At 44.2% G+C, this 24,795-nt stretch overlaps 1 protein-coding gene across 9 annotated transcripts in view; it reads left to right on the forward strand.

Annotated features, from left to right (window-relative positions):
* The first annotated feature begins 8,838 nt into the window (after positions 1-8,838).
* SPATS1 (spermatogenesis associated serine rich 1) overlaps positions 8,839-24,795 on the forward strand; it is a 37,573-nt gene continuing 21,616 nt past the window's right edge. For 3 of the 9 annotated variants that reach the window (XM_054557587.2, XM_054557585.2, XM_054557590.2), the window contains exons 1-3: positions 8,839-8,954; positions 9,283-9,421; positions 18,901-19,048. In XM_054557587.2, the coding sequence (XP_054413562.2) occupies positions 9,283-9,421; positions 18,901-19,048 (287 nt within the window). In that variant the 5' untranslated portion in view covers positions 8,839-8,954. The remainder of the gene's footprint in view (positions 8,955-9,282; positions 9,422-18,900; positions 19,049-24,795) is intronic. The other 6 variants (XM_002816939.5, XM_054557588.2, XM_054557589.2 and 3 more) reach the window with 6 other exon arrangements.

Consider the following 24,795-nt stretch of genomic DNA (forward strand, 5'->3'; position numbering starts at 1 on the left):
TCCCATGTGACCTGCTTTGGCCAACAGAATATGAGCAAAAGTGGCAGTGCAGCAATTCAGACACAGGCCTCAAGAGACATGATGTGTTTTCACTCACCCTTCGTGTGCTATGCCATTTGACATGAGAAGAACAGGCCTTAGGGAGCTGCTGCTGATCCCTAGGGAATGAGATAAATCCCAGGGAGCCAACCTGGATCTGAGCTGCAGTCTGAAGCCAGGCTCAGCTGACCAGGTCTAGCTTGAAGTAGATTGATGCTAGCTGACCTCCAGACTCGTGAGTGAGCAAAATAGGTGTTCGTTGTTGTAGGACACTGAGTTTGAGGTAGTTTGTTACACAACATTATTTTTGCAATAGCTGAGTAATACAAAGGCCAAAATACAGAAGCCAAGAGTAAAAGGGCAAGTGAAGTAGGTGGCTGATGTGTGAGTCAATACGGAAGTGATGGTGGGATCTGAGCAGACAGCATGTGGGGAAGGGCCTGCAGGAACAAGGTGGAGAGGATGGAGGAAAGGAATACTGCACTGCAGCCCAACAGAGGCTGGATGGAGTGGCAGCCCCCCACCCCACACACCCCTCCTCTGTGCCTCTGCAGAGTACTGGGCCTTTCTGGTGTCTTTGTTCAGTGTTGCCAATATCCAGGAGGCTTCCAGAGAGTAGAAGTTTGACTCCTAACAGGGCCAAGATTTCCAGTTATGGGGTCAACCTGGGCTCATAGTCATGCTATGTCAATGGAAGAATAATGGAAAGGTGGGGCATGTGAGATCTAAGGAGAACGCTGCTGAATGGGTATTGGCATCACTAGCTGGGAGCTCCCTAACTCTACACAGTCATTAGTACAGGGAACCAGCCCTCCGAAGCAGAACTTCCAGGCCATGTTGGTGTGAGCAGGGCTCTGAAAGGTCCTGTGACCTTGAGGAAGCTACTTAATCTCTCCAAACTCAGGCTAGGAGGTAATGGGGATAATAACAGTGCCTATCCCCACAGGACTGTTACAAAGAGTCAATGCGGGGAGCCTTTGACACAATGCCTGGCACAGAGTGAAGCCCGCCATTAATTAGCATCAATAGCCATGTCATCATTTCTTTTCTTTTTTCTTTTTTTGAGTTGGGGTCTTGCTATGTTGCCCAAGCTGGCCTTGAACTCTTGGGCTCAAGTGATCTTCCTCCCTCAGCCTCCTGAGTAGCTGGGCCTACAGGTATGTGCTACCATGCACAACTTATGCAGCCATTTTGTAATGAGACTGATATCTGGCGTTCAGTAAGAAATGGATATGTCTTGTTTTTCTGAGCCTAGATATTTCTTAAAAGTAGAAGGCCGAATGCAGTGGCTCACGCCTGTAATCCCAGCACTTTGGGAGGCCAAGGCGGGCGGATCACCTGAGGTCAGGAGATCAAGACCATCCTGGCCAACATGGTGAAACCCCGTCTCTACTAAAAATACAAAAAATTAGCTGGATGTGGTGGTGCGTGCCTGTAATCCCAGCTACTCGGGAGGCTGAGGCATGAGAATCGCTTGAACCTAGGTAGCAGAGGTTGCAGTGAGCCGAGATTGCACCACTGCACTCCAGCCTGGCGACAGAGTGAGGCTCCGTCTAAAAAAAAAAGTCGAAGTCCCAGCAAATAGACTGTCACTCTCAGCCTCCTGAGTAGCTGGGATTACAGGCACGCACCACCACATCCAACTAATTTTTTGTATTTTTAGTAGAGACGGGGTTTCATGATGTTGGCCAGGATGGTCTTGATCTCCTGACCTCAGGTGACCTGCCCGCCTCGGCCTCCGAAAGTGCTGGGATTACAGGCGTGAGCCACTGCACTCGGCCTTCTACTTTTAAGAAATATCTAGGCTCAGAAAAACAAGACATATCCATTTCTTACAGAACTCTCCTTGGCAATACCCTGAGTAGAAATCTGACTTCCACCATTTGTTCCTCAGCCCACATCAGCCAACCTGCTGGCTTTTGTTTTCTTTCCCCTTTCTCTGTTTCTCGGGAAATCTGTCTATTCTTATGCTTGTAGGGGGAAAGAAAGGTGGAGGTGGACCTGAAAGAGCAGATGGCAGAGCTCAGCAGGATGCTACCACTTGCCACCAGCTTGGGCTGTGGAAATGCTATTTTATAGTTGGCACTTCCACCATGAGCTAGGTGATCCCTCTGCTGCACCTGTGGTTTGTGAAATGGATCATATGACCTTCATCAAAACAACAGCTGGGGCTTTTTAAACCAGGAAGATCCTGTCATGCTAACTTGCATTTCTTTTCCTAACCTACCATAGAATCTTGCCCTAGTTCTGCCCTGCACTCTTTTTTTTTCAGGGGAGAATATCCAAGGCCAATGAGCTTCCTACCTAGCCATTTTTGCATTTTTCTTAGAGTTTGTGTGGGGAAGCCCGTCTCTCTCAGGAGGCAGTCTTCCCCATTGTCTTCTAAAAGCTGGCCCTTCTGGAGGGTTTTAGTCTGTCCCTGGTCCTGGTTTAAACCTGAGTGAAGATGCAGGAGGATGTAGCCACCCTCTTCTCAGAGTTCATGATGAGCAGGGTAAGGAGATGATCTCACTCCTTCCCCAAGGACTTTTAGCTCTTTAACAACTTGCAAGAATGAAATTGCTTCTATTGGTTTCTCTCCTCCACCCTTCCCCAAGAGAACAAGCCAAATACTGTACAGTTCCTCTTGCATCAGATTTGAGTGTTTGTACTTCTTTATTATAGAAATCAGTCATAGAAGGAATTGCTCTTCATAAAAAAAGCACACAGTTATTGACTTCCTACCATGTGCCTGTCATTCTAAGTGACATGTATTTATTCATGAATCCTTTCAACCATATGAGGGAAGTACTATTATGATCTCCGTTTACAGATGAGGAAACTGAGGCTCACAGGGGCTGAGTAGCTTACCTAGAGTGGACAGCTGGTAAGCAGGAGTGGCAAGATTTGCGCTCGGGAAGTTTGGTTCTGAAGACTGCACTTGTGCTTATAACGTCATAATGCTTATTTTCACAGGATTGGCTGGGTTGAAGACCACAGTAACATTTATTTGCTTATTTTTTCTGCAAAAGTAACAAATATTCAGCAATGTTCAGAGATTTGGCACCCTCTTAATAGGCTCCAGTAATAGTCTGGCCTTCCACGGGTGAATGTTCTCTTTAGAATATGGATTATTTAATGCCTCTTTGTCTCCAACTTGGAGCCCCAGGTACCAATTTCAGGCACCAGAAAAAGTTCATTCAACTTCCTGTTGGTATGCCAACATCTCCCGCTCTCAGCCTGGCTGAAACCAGCTTAACCATTTCTTTTGCTACCCCTCTTTCCTCTCCAGTTCACACACAGACCCATGTAAATTTAGATCTATTTTTCCAAGACTTGGTGTCCTCAGGCCATAAGTCTTGGGGTTGTCTTTGCCTCCTCTGTTTGGTTGGCTTCTCATATCTATTAAGTTCCTTCTGGCTGGCCCTCTTCCTCAGACAGCAGCCTTCCCACCTCATCAGACTAATCTCCCTAGAGCTCTAGGGTTCTACTAAGAAAGAAATGGCACCCTCCAGCTGGGTAACTGCAGGGTGTAATAAAGGCACTATTCACAGAGGTGAAGGTGGGGTTTAGGAAAAGCAGCAGGGAATGGGGCAATGCCTCAGGGCTGTAACAGCTGGGAGTCACTGCTATTCCTAGGCCTGCAAGGTCCAGGGAAGGAAGCAGTCAGTAGTCCCCAAAGAGAGCTGTGCGGAGCCCACCCCTGACAGGGGCCGTGGCCCTAAGGGGAGGGGCATAGACAACTGAGGCCAACAGGACAGGAACTGGGGGTTGAGGGGTAAATACCCTGACTTCACTTCCCTCCCTGCCTTCCTCCAGTGCCTCCATGGGATTTGGGGGGTGCAGTCCACATAGTCCAACCTCCCAGGCACAGAACAAGGTGGAGACAGTGGGAGTGGACCTGGGAGGGATACAAGGATGGGCAGCATATGCCATTTTTGCCTCATCATTCCTCTGATGAGAGATCTGCAGTGACTTCCTAGTCCATATTGGTTTAAACCTGATATTGAAGGAATTCCACTTCAACCTTACCTAATTCAGCCTTTTCCTTTCCTGTTCTGTAGAGTATAGGCATTCCACTCACAGAAGCTGGTATCCTTACTCTGCATGTCTGTTTTATATATCACATAGGTTACACACATTTTAAAATCTTAGTCATTGATTTATGTTACTCAGAAATCCAAGTCCAAAGGGACTATTGTGTTTCTGGGACAAGCATCCTCCCAGGCCTCTCCTGGGCAGTCTGGCAGCCTAGGATGTAGCCCTGACAGCCTGGCCAGTACTGAGATGACAAACGGACCTGCTCATTGCTGAGAGCACATATAAGAAGGCTCTGGCACAGTGGTGAAAACTTAGGCTCTGAATCTAAAGAGACTGGATTTAAACTCCAGCTTTGCCAGTTACTGGTGGGATGAGTTACTTCTGCCTTCTGAGTTGGTCTTTCCTCATTTGTAAACAGAGGATGATTCTACTAGCACTTTACTGTGGTCGGGATTAAATGAGATAACAAATGTAAAGAGATGGGCATAGCTATCAGCGGAACTCAGTCAGGGAAGGGACTGTTTTACTCACGTTTAAATTCCTGTACCTAGCACAGTGCCTGGAACATAGCAGGTGTCTGGTCATTGTTTCCTGGCCTGAACTGATGGGGAGGCCCTCTGGCTATTTGGGAGCTGGCCATGTTAGTCAGTTCTGAGGTAGCAAATGCTCTCTCTCCCGCATCTTTGCCAGGTTTCCTCTGCCTACCATTGAAGGTTTCTGACGGTGGCCGTGCGTCAGTAATCCACTCAACACCTATTTCCCCAGTGCTGTCTTTATACAAGGCTCTGTGATGCCCCTTACTTGAAGTCCACAGTAGACAATCTACGAGCACATCCTGTTTTCCATACCTGGGTTTATACTGCCCTCTGGTGCACACTTATGGGACACGCGTGTTAAATGAGGGCTTCTGCTGGGTGACCTTTCCTCGACATTGGGGAAGAGAGGCTCCCCTACAGGGACCGCCTGCAGTGCTCTTTAGAGGAGAAGTGGTGTTTAAGACGCCCTCCTCGCCCAGTTTAGCTTGCAGTTCTTGAGGCTTACCAAACTCAGAGGCTTTTTTTTAACCAATGTCTCTGACCCTAGGCAATTAAATAATACCATCCTTCTAGGCTCAAGTTTCTTTCTCCAGCAGGCACTTTTTGTCCCGCCAAGACTCAAGAGGAACGGGGTAGAGTTTATTTGAGTTTATCTTTCTCCCTCCGCTGTCTGGTTTCCTCTAATCTCTGGGCTCTTGATTCTTATGGCTGCCCCAGCTGCTCTCAAGGGTCTGGGGTTGCGGGAGCCAGGGGAGAACCAGAACCAATGGTTCCTATCCCGTGCCTGGCCCCCTGCTTCCACCCCCTCCTCACTGTCTATCGTTCCTTCCCAGAGCCAAGCTCCCAGCTACTGAAAGCGAAGTGGGGTCCTTCAGCGAGAAGGAGCAAAGGGGAAGGGAGGGGGTTGAAGTTCAGCCCACCCTCCTCTGGCCTCACCATGAAACCTGCTAGAAGTATTTGTCCTTCATGATTAAGTCGAATAACATAAATTTGCTGATATGCAACTATGTTTCACCTACGTAACCAGAAATTTTATATAGTTCAGTGAAAAACTTCACACGTAAACCCTGTGCGTGTTTGTGGTGCCCTGGAGCCCCAGGTTTCCTGAGCTCATTCAGACCCAGGAGATCCAGGCTTGTGGAACATCAGGATCCCGGACTGCAGAGCTGAAAGGAGGGCCCTAAAGCTGGAGAAACAGTTGAGTTGACCTTAAGGACCTGGGACCACCGCCCCTCCCTGCATCAGGCCTCCATGTTCCTGCACAGGTTCTGCGGTAACCTCAAGGCTGGGCTTGGTTTGGGGTGCTCAGACAGGGGACAGCAAGGGAACACTGAAGAAGGCCTTCTTCTTGCCCAACTGTGCTCACCCTCTCGGCTATACAGGCAAGATTTTCTGGGACCTTCAGGAACCTCAGCCTTCTGGGGACATCTAGCATCCTCCCCTCGCCTCTGCTGCTGAACTCTGGTTGTGGGGCTGCTGTGCACAGGAAGCTTCAGGTGCCAATCCTGGGAACACACTGGCTGTGCGTTGGGGCCAAGCTGATCAGAGGCAGCTCCGAAGACTTGAGAACCCTTTAGCTGGCTCCAGTGCCTCGCCAAACCTTGGGTACAGCTGCCAGGGCAGGCCTGGTGCGACAGGCATCTAAAACTTGCCCAAGGAGTGAGGGCAAGGTGGCCTGGGAGGTTTTAAGCTGCAGCGTAAGGGAAGGCTTATGAGTCACAGTTCACAGGACTCACCAACGATGAGAAAGTTTCCCTTCTGTGATTCACTCGCCTGCCTTGCAAAATCACCTGACCAACAGATAGATCTTGATATCTTGGAATCTGGTGGTTCAGGTTAGAAACCTGGTCTCTTTCCTCCTAGGAGGATGCAAGCAAGAGAGGGAGGGGCTCAGCTCAGACCATTGTAATCATCCATCCACCCACCCACCCACTCACTCATTTATTCATTCATTAAACAAATGGTTACTGAGCATTTATATGTGCCAGGCACTGTGCTGGTTGCTTGGCATACAGCAGTGGACAAAACAGACAACAATGTCTGCCTTCCTGGTGAGGCAGCATCTTGAGCCAAGCCATTAATAACTAACTATGCTGTTGCCCAGCTAACATTTCTATTAAAAAACTGTTACCTCTCCTACCATGGGATAAAGAGGTAACATGTTTTTTAAACTTCAATAAGGGGAAATGCTCAGGATATGCAGCCATCCTTCTGTATCCCTGGGGGATTTGTTCTAGGACTCCCCTCCCATACCAAAATCTTGAGCATATCAACGATGTTCAAGTCCCTTTTACAAAATGGCATAGTATTTGCATATAACTTATGCACATCCTCCTGTACAGTACTTCAAATCATCCCTAGATTATTTATAATACCTAAAGCAATGTAAATGCTGTGTAAATTGTTGCTATACTTTGTTGTTTTTATCTGTATTATTTTAAATTTTTATATATTTTCTGAATATTTCCAATCTGTAGTTGGTCATATCTGTGGATCCAAAACCCTCAGATATGGAGGGCCAACTTTTTTTTTTTTTTTTGAGATGGAGTCTCACTCTCGTCCAGGATGGAGTGCAGTGGCATGATCTCAGCTCACTGCAACTTCTGCCTCCTGGGTTCAAGCAGTTTTCCTTCAGCACCCCAGATAGCTGGGATTACAGGTGCCTGCCACCACGCCTGGCTAATTTTTTTTTTTTTTGTATTTTTAGTAGAGACAGGTTTCATCATGATGGCCAGGCTGGTCTTGAACTCCTGACCTCAAGTGATCCACCCACCTTGGTCTCCCAAAGTGCTGGGATTATGGGATTATAGGTGTGAGCCACAGCCCCTAGCCACCAACTGTAATCTTAAATTTTAAAAGCCCAATACAAGAGATATATATATATATATATATATATATATATATATATATAAAATGTTAACATATTTGTGCACAGAAAAAGGGCAGAGAGGAAGCAGCCCCTAAATATCAGCAGGGGTGTAAATCACTAGGGGTATATGACATACATGTGCATAGAAAAAGGACAAGGAAGAAATAACCCCTAAATATCTGTAGGGGAGATTGTATTTTCTAGGAGGGCCACAAGATCCCCTGTCCCCTGTGCTCTTCATACAGTATGACCATGATGGAGAGGTGTGATCTAAGTTCCCTCTCCATGCATTTGTGACTATGGAGGCAATACAACTTCTGCCTGGTCCCCCTGGGATGCTCACATTGGAAACTCAGACACTGGTGTGAGAAAGCACATGGAAATGCCACACATGGGTTAACTGGCGCTAACCCTGCTGACCTCAGCTGACCACCAGCATCAATCACCAGACACATGAGTGAGGAAGCTCCTCTGTGACCTCTGACTGAGACCCTGTGAGAGACCCCAAGCATGAGCAGCCTAGCTTAGCCTAGCCAACCACCAGGATCAGAAATTAAAAATGAATGTTGTTTAAAACAACAGAGTTTGAGGGTGATTTGTTATATAGCAATAGCTACCCAGAAAAAAAGTATTTAACTTCTATATGGTGAGATCATGGATATTAACAATATTTTTCCACATTTTCCAATATTTCTATAATGACCATTTATTTCTCTTATAATCAGTAACAAAAGAAGGGAAAACTTGGTCTAAACACGAATTTAGGGACTTAAACTAGACTTGGAGAAAAGCTTTCTATGCAAGATTTATTAGATACTGGAAAGGATGAGGAAGATAAATTTAAGTCAATATGATGGAAAGAGCGGTGGATTTGGAATGAGGAAACTTAGAAATGAATCTGTTTTCTGGGTGACCTTGAGCAAGCCTTTGCTAAAATTTGGTTTTCTATTTTGAAAAATGCAGCTGGCTGCTTAAGGAAGATAACATCCACCAGGGCGCCTGGCCCAGAAAAGGCGCTCTGTAAGTGGTAGGTGGATTCTGTCTAATCAATGCCAATTATAACCAGGCATCTGCAAGCTTTGTGGAGGGCGCATCTCTCACTGCTACCAGAGCCTACAGTTCTAATAATGAAAATTGCCTGGAAAAGAACCACAACTCTTAAAAAAAAATAAAAAATAAAAAACCACAAAGTGGCTTTTGCAGCGGTCCTTGCCTGTGACGCCGGGCCATGGCTGGAGCTCCTTGCTCCGCACCTCTCAGGAGCCTCCATCCCGTACCAATGGCCAGAGAGCCCGGGGGTGACAGACAGTGGGGCCGGCAGCCGAGCCAGGCAGGACGCTGCGCGCCGCGTTACTAGAGCCGGTGTCCCGGCAACCCCGGAACGCGCCTCCGTGGGAGAAGCAGGCGGCCGCGGCGTCCCTTTTGCCCTAGGCTCTCGGTTCTCAGGCCTCGGCGTGCGTTCGGCAGTTCAGTTGCCAGTTGGTTCGTTGGTCCGTGGAGGCCTCTGAGCACAGACCCGGGCCTCCCCTGGGGAAGGGGGTGGGAAGACCCCGAGGTGGAAAAGAAGGAGCACCTTGAGCTGGATTGGGGGGTGCAGCGAGCCTGGTTCGGACTGCGGGCGGACTCGCTGGGGCTCCGAGGGCTTCCAAACCATGAAACGCCCAGGTGGAGGGACTGAGGCTCCCGTTTAGAGGCCAGTCCTGCCCTCCTGACTTTCGGTGGCTTGTGGAATTTGTTCGTTTTGACTGACACCTTTCTTACGAGGGTCTTTCTTTGTCTCTGGGTTGCTTCTAATATTTAAAATCAACATGTGCACAGATGAGTCCATCTGCGCTCACTGGAAACGGTCCACGGGGCTGCCGACTCCCCTCCATCTCAAGCGTGACCTGCGGCAGACAGCTGGAGAAGGTTCCAGAAAAAAGGGACTCTGGCATGACCGAGGTGGAGAGGACCTACAGTTGAGTTCTAAGAAATCCAGGCTGTGGAGTTGGTGGCCACATCCAAGTATACTACACCCGGGGGCGGGGGCAGGTGGGGGGCACTATTTGAAGTTTAGAAGGAAGCTAGTTTGGGGGCATGTAAAAAGAGCTGCTTGAATAGTAGCTTATGTTTGTGCTAACCCAAGATTTGATTAGGCAGAGAGCACCACCAAAGCGGAGAGTCTCATAAATTACCTCACTGGATCTCACAGCAGTGGAGAAGTATATTACCCATGAGTAAAGGGAGCCAGAGATTTGACCTGCCCAGTGCTTGGGTTAATAAAAGGTGAACCAGGGATTAGACATGAGCCTGGGATTTGACGTGAGTCTGCCATACTTTCGAGCCTGTGTCCTTTCATCTTTCCTTTACTCTGATATTAGTAGGTTTGTGTCACCGTTTATTGGATGGGACAGTTCAGGTGACAATTATGAACACTCTAAAAATTAAATAATGGCTGGTAGCTCCATCATTGATTAAGGCTGAGGAGGGTATTTGGGGGCACGTTTGCCGTTAGAGAACAGTGTCATGGCGCCGAACAGCCACAGTCTCCCAGAAAAGCTCAGAGTGCGCCTGCGCTCAAGTTGTCATTTACCTGTTATGGGTGAGTGGCCTGAGTGCTGCAAAAAGGGGTTGTGAAATATCCAGACTTTGCTGGATCAGATCTTAGCTTTCTCCCTGGTCTTCTGTATTCTGGGTGTGTGATCTCCTCATTCTCCTTCACAGTGGGGAGAAAGGAGGGAGGTACAACTCCTTCCACCCAGCTATTAATATAAGCTAGGACCGTAGAGAAGGAGGAGCTGGAGGAGTTAGAACTATTAATTGTCCAAGTGTGTCTGGAACAGCAAGGAGAAAAGTGTTCTTGGTTTCTAACTTTAAGCTCCAGACCTTCCTGCAGTTTCCAGTTTGGGGTAAAGGAAGAAGCTGCTGTTTTAAGGATGTCCTAGGGAGGATCCATGTTTTTGAGTTAGGGGTACCAGAAGGGTACCAGGTCCCAGACCACATTAATGAAAGACCCATGGTGTCCTTTCCTGCTGTGTAGGTGAGTCTATTCAGGAGAATACATCTGAGTTTAGCTTAACATGGAGTCTGTGGATTTCAGGAAGGAAGGGGCTCCACAAACCAATTGAAGATACGTGTGTGTGTGTGTGTGTGTGTGCATTTTTCCATCAGAGAACCGATTGCTTTCATTACTGCTCATGCGGGAGAGGATATAATAAAAAAATGGGTTAAAAACTTCTGTCCTTGATCCTTAGGCCCCTTGTGAAGCAGATAAGCAGGAGTGAGAAATAGTGTTTGGTTAAATGAGTATCCATGTTAAACAAACATGGCTTGATGTATTATTTTTCTCCCTGCCAGACAGAGCTATTATGACAATCAGCTGAGATGACAAACATATGAAAGTGCTTTGGTTATGTAAGGTGTTATTCCTGCCTTAAAAAAATGGAAATAATTATCCTGAATTCCACAGATGGCAATAAAGAAACAGACTTTCTTCCAAATTCTCTTTTTTCCCTTGAATTCCTTTCTGGTCACCAGAACCTTCTCTTGGCCTTTAATTACATCATTTCTTCTTATTTTGTAGTGTTTTAGAAACTTGTTAGAATTTTCTGGCTTCTGGCTTACTTGACATTTATTGCACTTGAATAACAATTTTCATGATAAATGGTGAAATTTTCAAGCAGGGTGTTTCTCCTTAGTGTGTTTGTTTCTCCCCACAGCCTTCTGAGCTAGATGGGGGAGAGGGCAGCCATTGGGAGCTGGGCGTGGAGAAGTAATTGACCTTCTCGGAGTAGCTGGATGGTACTGTATGCAGTGGGAGCATCAGTATTAGTATTAGCATCAGTATTAGTAAGTGTTCAGGCTTGCAATTCCAGCTTCTCTTCCAGCTCATCTTCTTTTACCAGGGGAGGGGCAGGGAGGCATCTTGAGGACATGTTTAAGTGTCTCCAGCTCAAGTTTGAGGTTGAGTTACTCTTCGGAAGATGCCGTAGTCAGCTTGATCTAGAGAGTGTGCTGTTTGCCAGTTTAGCAAGAGATTGCTCTTCCCATCCTTGTCCATCAGACAAGCTTTCCCCATTATAGTGGCCACAGGCCACTTTCTAGAGTGCTGCTGCCACAAAACTTTTCAAGCAAGCAAGGAAGTATGCTAAAGTTTTAGGTGTGTTTTCACTGCTCGCTGCTCAGGGACATGCAGTACATTTTAAATTTTGCTCCTAACACAAACAAACAAAAAACTTGGGAAAGGGCCCTCTCTGATACCACCCATAGAGCCAACCAATTCTTGCTTGGGTGAACCCTCAAGTCCTATAGTGGCAATATACAATTAAAATGTTTACATGCTATGAAAGGCAGCCACTGTTAAAACCTATGGCCAAAAATTGCCATAAGTAAATCTTAACTGTAAATACCTCAGAACTCACGTGCAAGTATTGACGTAGAGGACATCTTTGGCCTTGATTTCATTTCATTCACATATGTGAATCCATTCTACATCTCCAAACATGCATTTCATGCCTTTTTCATAGATACATTTCTAGAAGTAGAACTATTGAGTCAAATGATATGCACTTCTTATAGGCTTCGGAAGTCACATATGGCCAAATTGCTCTTCAGTAAGATGGGGACATTCCCACCAGCAATGATAGGAATGCCATTCCTCCAAGCTATGCCAAACCTGGGTGTTTGCAAATGGATAACAAATAATGATATCTCATTTTAAATTCAGTTCTTCAATTATTTGGACGGGGTCACGTACAGTGGCTTATGTCTGTAATCCCAGCACTTTTGAGGTGGGTGGATCACTTGAGCTCAGGAGTTTGAGACCAGCCTGGGCAACATGGTGAGACCCCATCTCTACAAAAAATACAACAACAACAAAAAAATAGCCGGACATGCTGGTGTGCCTATGGTCCCAGCTACTTGGGAGGCTGGGGTGGGAGCATCACTTGAGTCCTAGGGGCAGAGGTTGCAGTGAACTGAGATCACTCCAGCCTGGGTGACAGAGCAAGACCCTGTCTCAAAAAAAAAAAACCAAAAAACCACAAAATAAACAACCACCCACTCCCCCAAACCCAATTATTAGGATGGATGAAATTTCCCCCAAATATATGTAGGCTATTTGTATGTGTTATTTTATTTTATCTTATTCTGAGATGGGGTCTCACTCTGTCACCGAGGTTGGAGTGCAGTGGTACGATCAGGGGTCCCTGCAGACTCGACCTCTCCAGCTCAAGCAGTCCTCATGTCAGCCTCCCAAGTAGCTGGGACCACAGGTGCGCAACACCATGCCCAGCTAACTTTTTAGTTTTTTGTAGAGACCAGGTCTCCATATGTTGCCTAGGCTGGTCTTGAACTCCTAGCCTCAAGCAGTCTACCTGCCACAGCCTCCCAAAGTGCTGAGATTGCAGGCATAAGCCACCTTGTCCAGGCTGTTTTTAAAAATAAGTTACCTGATCATATCTTTTGCCCTTTTTTTTTCTTTTTGGATATTTATTTTCATCTTATAAATTTATAAAAGCTCAAGGAGCGTAAATTAGTTCAACCATTGTGGAAGACAGTGTGGCAATTCCTCAAGGATCTAGAACTAGAAATACCATTTGACCCAGCAATCCCATTACTGGGTAGGTATCCAAAGGATTATAAATCATTCTACTATAAAGACACATGTACACGTATGTTTATTGCAGCACTGTTCACAATAGCAAAGACTTGGAACCAACCCAAATGTCCATCAATGATAGACTGGATAAAGAAAACCTGGCACATATACACCATGGAATACTATGCAGCCATAAAAAAGGATGAGTTCATGTCCTTTGCAGGGACATAGATGAAGCTGGAAACCATCATTCTCAGCAAACTAACACAAGAATGGAAAACCAAACACTGCATGTTCTCACTTATAAGTGGGAGTTGAACAATGAGAACACATGGACACAGGGAGGGGAACATCACACACTGGGGCCTGTCGTGGGGTTGGGGGAGGGAGAAGGATAGCATTAGGAGAAATACCTAATGTAGATGACAGGTTGATGGGTGCAGCAAACTACCATGGCACGTGTATACCTGTGTAACAAACCTGCGTGTTTTACACGTGTACCTCAGAACTTAAAGTATAAAAAAAAAGCTCATAATTTGTCATGACTACTAACTCTTTTTTCTATCATATTGTTATAGATTTTCCCCCAGTTTATAGTTTGCTATGAAAGCTTTAAGTTTATATTTAAAGAGGCATATTCAAATCTATGCCTCTTTTCCTTTATTTTGCCTGTATTTGATATCTTCTTGGCAATAACTTCTTCACTCTAAGATTATATAAACTTTCCCTTATTTTTTTCAGGTACATCTTTAATTTCAATTTTTACATTCAAATCTGTAAGACATCTGGATTATTCCAGTTTGGGATAAGAAAGGTTTAATTTTATTTTTATTCCAAATGGTTAATTAGTTGTTCCAGCAATATTTTTTGAATAACCCATCCTTTCTTCACCAAGATAAAATGCCACTTGTTTTCATATAAAATTTTATTCTATTTATGTTTGCTATTTTGTTCTATTGATTTGTCTGTTAGGGTTTTTGTCAGTACTGTCTTGATTATTTGAACATTAGACTACATTTTATAAATTATACTCCATAGCTATGTAACCCTGAAGAAGTTATTTGACATTTCTGGAGCTTAATTTCTTTATCTGTAAATTTATCTCTATTTTATTTATAATTATGGCCTTGTTTCATTTCTATTATTTTTATTATTTTTTTGGGGGGGGATGGAGTCTCACTCTGTTGCTCAGGCTGTAGTGCAGTGTGGCATGATCTCAGCTCACTGTAACCCCCGCCTCCTGGGATCAAGCGATTCTCCTGCCTCAGCCTCCTGAGTAACGGGGATTACAGGCGTGCACCACCATGCCTGGCTAATTTTTGTATTTTTGGTAGAGATGGGGTTTCACCATGTTGGCCAGGCAGTCTTGAACTCCTGACCTCAGGTGATCCACCTACCTTGGCCTCCCAAAGTGCTGGAATTACAGGCCAGGCCCTAATATTATTTATTTGTGTTTAAAATTTTTTCTTGCACCTTGTTTATCTACATTATTAGCTTTTGCATGAAGCCATAGTTCTGATAATCTTTATTTCATTCATTTCTGCTTTTATGATTTTATTCCTTAAAATTTTTTGGGGGGGAGAGGGGTTACTCTTTTTTTTTTTCTTATTTCTTAAATTGACAACTTGGCTCATTCATTTTGGAATTTTTTATTTTGAACACTATAATCCATCAATTCTTGGATAGACAGTTTGCATCTTTGAAGTAGGGACTGGATGTTACCAGGTCTGTGGGCCCAGCAGCAGGTAGGATGTAGTTGTAATAATTTTTGCTGTACGAGCACTGAAGCATTTAGAACATGTGTTCATAGCTTGGAAGAAAACTCCAGAGACAATAGAGAAGCACTTTTGCGCGGTGGCTCATGCCTGTAATACCAGCACTTTGGGGAGGCCGAGGCAGGCAGATCACGAGGTCAGGAGTTCGAGACCAGCCTGGCTAAGAGACCAGCCTGGTCAATATGTTGAAACCTCATCTCTACTAAAAATACAAAAATTGGTCCTGGTGCCACTGCGCCTGTAATCCCAGCATTTTGGGAGGCTGAGATGGGCGGATCACCTGAGGTCAGGCGTTTGAGACCAGCTTGGCCAACATGGTGAAACCCCGTCTCTACTAAAAATACAAAAATTAGCCAGGCATGATGGTGGGCACCTGTAATCCCAGCTACTCGGGAGGCTGAGACAGGAGAATCGCTTGAACCCGGGAGGCGGAGGTTGCAGTGAGCTGAGATTGCACTACTGCACTCCAGCCTGGGGGACAGAGCGAGACTGTGTCTCCAATAAATGAATAAATAAATAAGCTGGGTGTGGTGGCATGCACCTGTAATCCCAGCTACTCGGGAGGCTGAGACAGGAGAATTGCTTGAACCCTGGAGTTGGAGGTTGCAGTGAGCCGAGATCATACCATTGCACTCCAGCCTGGGCGACTCTGGCTCAAAAAAAAAAAAAAAAGAAAGAAATGCTGCATCACTCAACTCACATTTTTATTGAAATATTAGGTCAGTATTAGGTGGAAAACGTGGACAATAGTGATTGAGTTGAAAGTGATTTAGTAGTCAGATTTCTGAATGTGCATAAGATTTAGGAATGCCTTAACTAGTCTATTGTGCTTATATTTTCCTTCTTTATATACGTGCATGAGTGATATGTGATTAAAATCTATATCTAAGTAAATCTAAAAGAATGCCTCAATAAGTATAAAAATTCTAAGTGATAAAAGCATGTATCATACTTTAATTGGCAGCCTTTGTTCTTTGTGATACATAAAATAACAATGCTATTACAATTGATGGTGCCTTATATTCAGTGAAATACAGCATATGCATTTAAGGCCCCAGATTTCTAATTATTGTTTTAGTTGAATCCCACAAGTTTTGATATATAGTACTCAGTGTTCGTTGATCATTAAGCACCTCATGATTTCCATTACAATTTCTTCTTGTATGTGAATTATTTAGAAGTGTGGTTTGAGTTTCCAAGCTTATGGATACTTTTTGGCTGTCTTTTTATTATTGATTTCTAATTGTATTGCACTGTGGTCAGGAAGTGTGGTCTATGTATTGCTGATACTTGTTTTGTGGCTTAGTATATGGGTGGTTCTTCCTTTGGTTACTGGGGACCTGTCTCCTCATCCTCACCTGCTGCTTGCCCGCCGCCTCCCCTGGGCTTGACTTCATCCCAGTTACACCTCAAGCAACCAGTTGGCCCTCACTGTGCTGGGGGCTGCTCTAGGCTCTGGGGCATATTCCAGAGCAGCACTTCCCACACTTGGCTGACCCTAAGAATCACCTGAGGTGCTTCTTAAATATCCTGGCTCCCAGACTATAGGTCTGAGTCAGAGCCCTGGAGCCTGCATATTGAACAAGTGCCCCAAGGGGATTCTCATGACTAGGCAAATTCAGGAAGTTCTGTGCAGTTGGGAATCTGGAAGTGGAACGGGATAAAATACAGTGCAGTGATGGAACTAGACTTCAAGAAGGAGATTACTGCCAAATGTGAGCCTAAATGAAGAGCAGGGGTGAGGATGGGGGCTTATTTAAAATGCAGGTTCCCAGGCCTCACTTGGAGAGATTCTAATTCAATAGGTCTGCGATGGAATTTGGGAATCTGTATTTTTAACAGGCTTCCTGGGTAATTCTGATGCAGATAGGCCTTGCACCATGTCCTGAGAAGCCCGAGTGGGAGGATTTTGAAGGGAGGAAGTAGCTCAGCTGAACTTTAAGCTTTGTAGATTAACAGGCAAAGTCCTCTTAGGAGTGAAAGGTTTGGTGATAGATTGGGACTTGATAAGAATGGAAAAGATATTATTCACTTGAGATATGAATTTGAGAGGAAGTGAATAAAAAAATTCTCTGAGTAGCAGTCCTGCTGATAGATGGTGGGAATTTGCATAGTTTATACTATACAGTCATATCAACAGGTTCCGCATTGGCAGATTTGACCAACTGCCCATAGTAAATATTCAAAAAGGAAACAACAAGTCTGGGTGTCGTGGCTTACACCTGTAATCCCAACACTTTAGGAGGCTGAGGTGGGTGGATTGCTTGAAGCCAGGAGTTTGAGACCAGCCTGGCCAACATGGTGAAACGTTGTCTCTACTAAAAATACAAAAATCAGCCAGGCGTGGTGGCGGGTGCCTGTAATACCAGCTACTCATGAGGCTGAGGCAGGAGAATCACTTGAACCCAGAGACGGAGGTTGCAGTGGGCTGAGATCGCACCACTGAACTCCAGCCTGGGCGACAGAGTGAGACTCTGTGTCAAAAAAAAAAAAAAAAAAAGAAAACAAAAGAAAACAACAATATAACAACAAAAATAATACAAATAAATATATAACAACCATTTACATAGCATTTGCATTGTATTAGGTATTACAAGTAATCTAGAGATGATTTACAGTACAGCATACAGGAGGATGTGCATATGTTATATTCAAATACTACACTGTTTCATATAAGTGATTTGAGCGTCTTTGGATTTTTGTAATTTTTGTATTGCGGGGGTCCTGGAACCAATCCTCCGTCGATACCAAAAGATGACTCTATATGTGTGAAGCATGATACTGTGTAGGTGGAATAGTAGTCAGTCTAAAAATATACTCAAGAATCAGAGAAGTTTGACTCTTATTTCTTAGAATTTTCTCATTACCAGAGGTTACATTGCCATCTATTGAGCTTCAGTGCTCTACGAAATTATGCATAAAGAAATATGCATAATCTTTTCATCGGACTTTTTATTTTTGTGGCTGAATGAGGTACATAACTGTATGAAATGATAACAGAACAAATTGGCTTTCATGAAGTATTAATAGCATAGCAGAGTGAAGATAATCGATATTCTTCTCTGTCTGACACTCACTGGTTTTCAGGACTCCCTTACTTGTAACTGTGGGTGGTTGGGGAGTTATAATTCTTTTTCATTTATTCACTCAAACATTTATTGAGCACCTGCTTTGTGCCAGGCACTGTTATGGATTCTACTAAGATGAATAAGAACTGTGAGAGGAACCCACAGAAGTTTCTGAGGGCATTCTTTGGGTTGTGATCAGCATTATATTCATCAGTCTTTTTATAAACAAATTCTTTGGAAAATTATATTGAGATGCTTAATACAATGTATGGTGCTATACAGCTCACTTCAGATCCTAGGTCTTCTACTTAGTTCAGAGTAGGTGAACTGTGTGTAGGGGCAAGCAGTCTAGTACAGGGGTTAGAATCTCAGGCTTTAGTGTCACAAGAGCTGTAATCAAATATGGGCCTAGATGTTTTCTTTTTTCTTTTTTGTTTTTCTGAGACAGAGTCTCTGTTGCCCAGGCTGGAGTGCAGTGATGTGATCTTGGCTCACTGCAAACTCCGCCTCCTGGGTTCAAGCAATCCTCCCACCTCAGCCTCCCAAATAGCTGGGATTACAAGAGTGTGCCACCATGACCAGCTAGTTTTTGTATTTTTTTAGAGACGGGGTTTCACCATGTTGGCCAGGTTGGTCTCGAACTCCTAACCTCAAGTCAGGGTGGATCTTATCTGATCCACCCACCTTGGCCTCCCAAAGTGCTGAGATTACAGGCATGAGCCACCACGCCGGGCCTAGATATTTACTTTTTATGCGATCATAGGCACGTTTCTTAGCCTTCTCAGCCTCAGTTTTCTCAACCATAAAATGGGGATAATAAGGAATACCTAAGCCTGTGGGTTGTTATAGGGATTAAATGGGATAACATGTGTAAGGTGTTGACATAATCCTCAGTGCACAGTAAATGCTCAATAAATGTTAGCTGTTTTAAAAATTTATTTATAATCTAGGAAACAAAATAGAGTGGAATGTATTTTCAATAATGTAATTAAATGATGATATCTCTGTGTTGCAGGTACTAATTGCAGTGATTTTCTGGAATCTAAGGGATGTTTTGCCAACACAACACCCTCTGGCAAAAGTGTCAGTTCCTCATCTCCTGTGGAAACAGGCCCAAGTGTCAGTGAGCCTCCAGGCCTCCCCAGAGTGTCTGCTTACGTAGAGTAAGTAAGGGTCTGGTGCAGAGCTGTCACTGTTGGGGGAGGTTCTGGCCAAGAAGCCAACAGTCTGAGAGGTAGCATGGTATACTTGGCAAGAGCATGAATTCTGGAGCTTGACTGTGTGGGTTCAAATCCTGGTTCTGCCACTTAGTATCCATGTGAATCTGAGCAAATTACTTCACCTCCCTGGGCTTCAGTGTTCTTATCTGTAAAATGCTGATGATAGCTTATAGGATTGTTGTGAGGATTAATTGAGTTAATACCTGGAAAGAGCTTAGAAGACTTCCTGGCATACAGCAAGTTCTGTGTAAGTGCTTGCTATTACGAAGTTAAAAAATAAGTGAAACTATATATTTTTGGGATATGTACATACATACATGGGTGGTAAAACTTAAAGAAAAGCAAATAAATGATTATCGTAAGAGTCACAATTAGGGTAGTGGTTACTTTTCCTGGAAAGGGACACACACAGATGGTTTCTGGGGAGTCGGGAAGGGAAGGACTGGCAATGTTTTGTTTCTTTTGTTTGGATAGAGACAGGGGTCTCGCTCTGTCACCCAGGCTGGAGTAGAGTGGTATTATCTTGGCTCACTTTAACCTCAAACTCCTGGGCTCAAGCCATCTTCCCTTCTTGGCCTCTCAAAGTGCTGGGATTACAGGTGTAAGTCACTGGGCCGGGCTAACGTTTTGTTTTTTGACCAGGATGTTGGCTTTGTAATTAGTTGTAAAACTGACTTTGTGTTTTATGTACTTTCCATGTTTATATTTCTTTTACAATAAAAAGTTTTGAAAATGCTCTTCTAATAATTTTTGTTACAATGGAAGTAATTTAAGCTTATTGTAGAAAATTTGAACAGAAGAAGACAGTATTAAAAATAAAAGTCACGGCCGGGTGCGGTGGCTCACACCTGTAATCCCAGCACTTTGGGAGGCCAAGGCGGGCAGATCACGAGGTCAGGAGATCGAGACCATCCTGGCTAACATGGTGAAACCCCATCTCTACTAAAAATACAAAAAATTAGCTGGGCGTGGTGGTGGGTGCCTGTAGTCCCAGATGCTCGGGAGGCTGAGGCAGGAGAATGGCGTGAACCTGGGAGGTGGAGCTTGCAGTGAGCCCAGATCGTGCCACTGCACTCCAGCCTGGGCGACAGAGCGAGGCTCCGCCTCAAAAAAACAAAACAAAACAAAAAAAAGTAACATGGCTGGGCATGGTGGCTCATACCTGTAATCCTAGCACTTTGGGAGGATGAGGCCAGGAGTTTGAGGCCAGCCAGGGCAACACAGTGAGACCCCACTCTACTAAAAAATACAAAAATTAGCCAGGCCTGGCGGTGTGCACCTGTAATCCTGGCTACTCAGGAGGCTGAGTTGGGAAGATCAGTTGAGCCCAGGAGTTCCAGGCTGCAGTGAGCTATGATTGAGCCGTTGCACTCCAGCCTAGGCGACAGAGTGAGAACTTGTGTCAAAATAAATAAAAAGATAAATAAAAGAAAAGTCACTATAATTTCACATCTTAGAGAATATGTGTTAACATTTTGATATTAGTTTTTTATATGTGCAAGAAAACATATTTTTTGCACATAAAATATATATTTATTTTACAGTTAAGATCATATTATACTACTCTTTTGTAAAACCTACTTTTTAAAAAGATTTATTAAGGGTTTTACTATTTTTAGAGCAGTTTTGGGTACACAGAAAAATTAACAGTAAGGTACAAAGTTCCTATGTACTCCCTGCCCCAACACATGTACAGCCTCTCCCACTATCACATCCTGCACCAGAGTGGGACATTTATTACCATGGATGAACCTACATGGATACATCATAATCACCCAAAGCCCCTAGTTTACAACAGGGCTCACTCTTGGTGTTGCACAGTCTATGGGTTTGGACAAATGTATAATGACATGTATCCATCATTATAGTAGCTTCTCTATTTTTATTTATTTATTTATTTTTGAGACAGGGTCTTGTTCTGTCACCCAGGCAGTGGCATGATCATGGCTCACTGCAGCCCTGACCTCCCAGGCTGAAGCAATCCTCCTGCCTCAGCCTCCTGAGTAGCTGGGACCACAGATGTGTGTGACCATGCCCAGCTAATTGGTAAATTTATTTTTTTTGTAGAGACATGATCTTACTATGCTACCCAGGTCAGTTTCAAACTCCTGGACTCAAGTGATCCACATGCTGCAGCCTCACAAAGTGCTGGGCATGAGCCACTGCTCCCAGCACATTATGGTTTCACTGTCCTAAAAAATCCTGTGTATTCCATCTATTCATCCCTTCCCACCCATCCCACCCCCTGGCAACCACAGATATTTTTACTGTCTCCATAGTTTTTCCTTTCCAGAATGACATATAGTTGGAATCATATAGTATATACCCTTTTCAGATTGGCTTCTCTCAATAATATGCATTTAAGTTGGCTTCATGTCGTTTCATCACTTAATAGCTCATTTTTCCAATGCCGAAGAATATTCCATTGTCTGGATGTACCATAGTTTGTTTATTCATTCACTTACTGAAGGACATCTTATAAAGGCAGCTTTTTCACTGAGCAATATGTGGAGAGAATTTTCTCATACCTTTGAGTGTTTTTCAAGAACATGGTTTTCAATGACTACAGTGCTTGAGTGTCAGATGAATAGACCACAATCTAACCAGTGACCTATAGTTTTAAAGAGTTGCTATTGTAAATAGTGCTGTAATGCGTGTCCCTGTATGTTCAGCTTTTGCCCATCTCTGGTTATATCATACAAGTAAATTCCTAGAAATGGATTTATTCAGTCAAAGTTAAGGGAAGTTGCTCAAGTGATTCTTTATATCATAAAATCTGCTCCAGGTGGACTTGCTGCCCCCAGCACTAGACATGGAAGAGGCTGGCATAATTCTTAAGCTCTGCCTCTTTAGGTCCTCTGCAACAGATGTATATCACTAGCAGCAGCAGTGGGACCATGTATTGGGAGGGAAAGAAAGCCCAGAATGTGAGGTTCACATCCTGTAGGATGGGGAACTGGGTGATTGCTGCCACTTCTGCATTCCTAATTCCCACCTAAATAAGTCCCCTTTATCTCTCATGATGCCTGGGTTACGGAGGACCTAACTCAGTCAAAGCATGTGTAGCTGAATCTAAAGCTCCACTCTAGACATAGCCTCAGGCTTTAGATTGATATATTTAACTGCTTTCCAGATATCTCCACCTGATGTCCCACAGGCCCCCAAACTCAACATGCCTTGACTGAACTTCTCATCACCCATCCTTACAAACCAAATCCTTCTGTGTCCCTTGTCTCAGCTGATAATCTCAGTATTCATACAGCTCCAAAGGTACAGATTGACAGGTCATACTTGTCGCCTCCTGCTCATCCAATGGGGGATCAAGCCCTGAAACACCATATAAGTCCATCTCTTCTACTCCATCTATATTACTATGGTCCCATTCAAGACCCTGATCATCTCTTACCTGGACCACTGTAATACCTTCTAGATTAGTTATTTATTGGTACAGAACAAATCACCCTAACTTAGTTACTTAAAACAACAAACATTTATTATCTCACATTTTCTATAGGTCGGGAATCTGAGTATAACCTAGATGGGTGCCTCTGGCTCAAGGTCTCTCTCACAAGATTGCAATCAAGGTGTTGGCCAGAGCTGTGGGCTCATCTGAAGGCTCAACTGGGGGAGGATTCACTTCCAAGCTCACTCATATGGTTGGTGGCAGGATTCACTTCCTCACAGGCTGCTGTGGCTGAGAGTTCAGTTCCCCACTGGCTGTTGCCCACAGGCTTCCCTCAGTTCCTTGTCTCTACAGAGGGCATCTCACAACATAGCAGCTGTCTATCCTTACAAGCAAGCAGGAGTGCACACAAGACAAAGCCACAGTCTCTTTGTAACCTAACCTGAGAAGTGACATCCCATAACATTTGCTGTTCTCTCTTTGTTGAAAGTGAGTCAGTAGGTCTAGCCTATACTCAAAGGGAGAAGATTACAGGAGGGAATAAACACCAAGAGTCAGAGATCATTGGCAGCCATGTCAGAGGCTGCCTGCTACACTCTCCTAAGTGGACTCCCTGACTTAAATTTTATATTCTCAAAGCCCATTCCTTTCACAGCTTCCAGAGTTTTCTAACCACATGTGACCATGTCATGTCCTTGCTTACCATTATTTAATGATATCCCATTAAAGCTTGATAAAAAAGAGTCCCCCCTCATATGAACTGCAAGTTCTCCAGATCTGTCTCCTTCTCTTCTCCACCTTTATCTCAAAAACTCCTGCCACAACCACATCAAATTTCTTCATTTCTTGATGTTTCTTCCTTCTATGCCTTTGCTCACATTGCCTCCTTTGCTTGAAGTGGCTTCCTCCAATGCCTTGCTGTGTTCACACATTGTAGAAGCTGCTTGGCTTCCACTGACTTTCCAGTGGCGTCGTCTATGCTATTCTCCTTTTTCTGGGGAATTGATTTTCACTCCTTCCTTACCCAGTTTTTTTGTTTGTTTTGTTTGTTTGTTTGTTTGTTTGTTTAGATGGAGTTTCGCTCCTGTTGTCCCGGCTGGAGTCCAATGGCGCCATCTCAGCTCACTGGAACCTTGGCCTCCTGGGTTCAAGTGATTCCCCCTCCTCAGCCTCCTGAATAGCTGGGATTATAGGTGCATGCCACCACACCTGGCTAATTTTGTATTTTCAGTAGAGACGGGGTTTCACTATGTTGGCCAGGCTGGTCTTGAACCTCTGACCTCAGGTGATCCACCCACCTCGGCCTCCCAAAGTGTTGGGATTACAGGCATGAGCCACCATGCCCAGCCCTTCCCTACGCAGTTTTTAAACATTTTAACACAAGGTCTTGCTATGTTTCCCCGGCTGGTCTCGACCTCCTGCCTACCCAGTTTTAATGAGTATTCTGAATGGGAGCTACCATCATCTTACTTCTCTCCACTTCTTGATTGTGATTGATTTAAAGGAGAACGTGTGATCTAAGCTGAGCCAGTGAGTCCTTCCCTGAGATTTTTCACATTGGAGATACGGGTAAAAATTGGTTGGAAGACATGAGAATTTGAATCTGGGCTGTCAGTGGCCTTTTTGCTCTTGTGAAGAAGCTCATCTGCAATTGGCAGAAAGAAAGCCAAGGTGTCAGGATAAGCAGAGGAGAGTGACAGTTCTGAGACACTGAACCCCAATTCCAGTTGTCCCTAGCTATACTCTTGTCATGGAAACTAACACACCTCCAAAATTGCTTATATTCTGAACCGGGGGTGGGGGCACTGAGTTATTGGTCCTACCTACATCACAGGATTGTCAGTAGGGAGCAAACAAGACAAGCAATATGAAGTTGCTTTGACGCCATTTAAATATGAGTGACACATTGTTATGAAAAAAGATCCTGTGACTTGATAACAGATCATCGTACCTGAAAACATTGTCCAAGGCCAGGTATCAGGCGCAAAGCCATTTAAACCAGAAGTGATTACATTTTCTGCTGACACCTATAATAGTTTGTTGTGGGCCTTTATAAACTGCTAGGACGTTTAGCGCTAAACATAATGCTCTATTATTGTAATCATTTCAGCCTAGGTTTGTTTTTGATTATTTCTTTATCTTCTTTATATGCTTATTGATTTTTTATTTGCATTTAATGGTTTTATTAAACATGCTCTTTTTGGTAACAGATTAATTTAAACATAATTCACATACCATAAAAGTCACCCACTCAAACTGTGCACACAACTCGATGGTTTTTAGTGTA

This window comes from Pongo abelii, chromosome 5 (genome assembly GCF_028885655.2).
Source record: "Pongo abelii isolate AG06213 chromosome 5, NHGRI_mPonAbe1-v2.0_pri, whole genome shotgun sequence".
Taxonomy (NCBI): Eukaryota; Metazoa; Chordata; class Mammalia; order Primates; family Hominidae; genus Pongo; species Pongo abelii.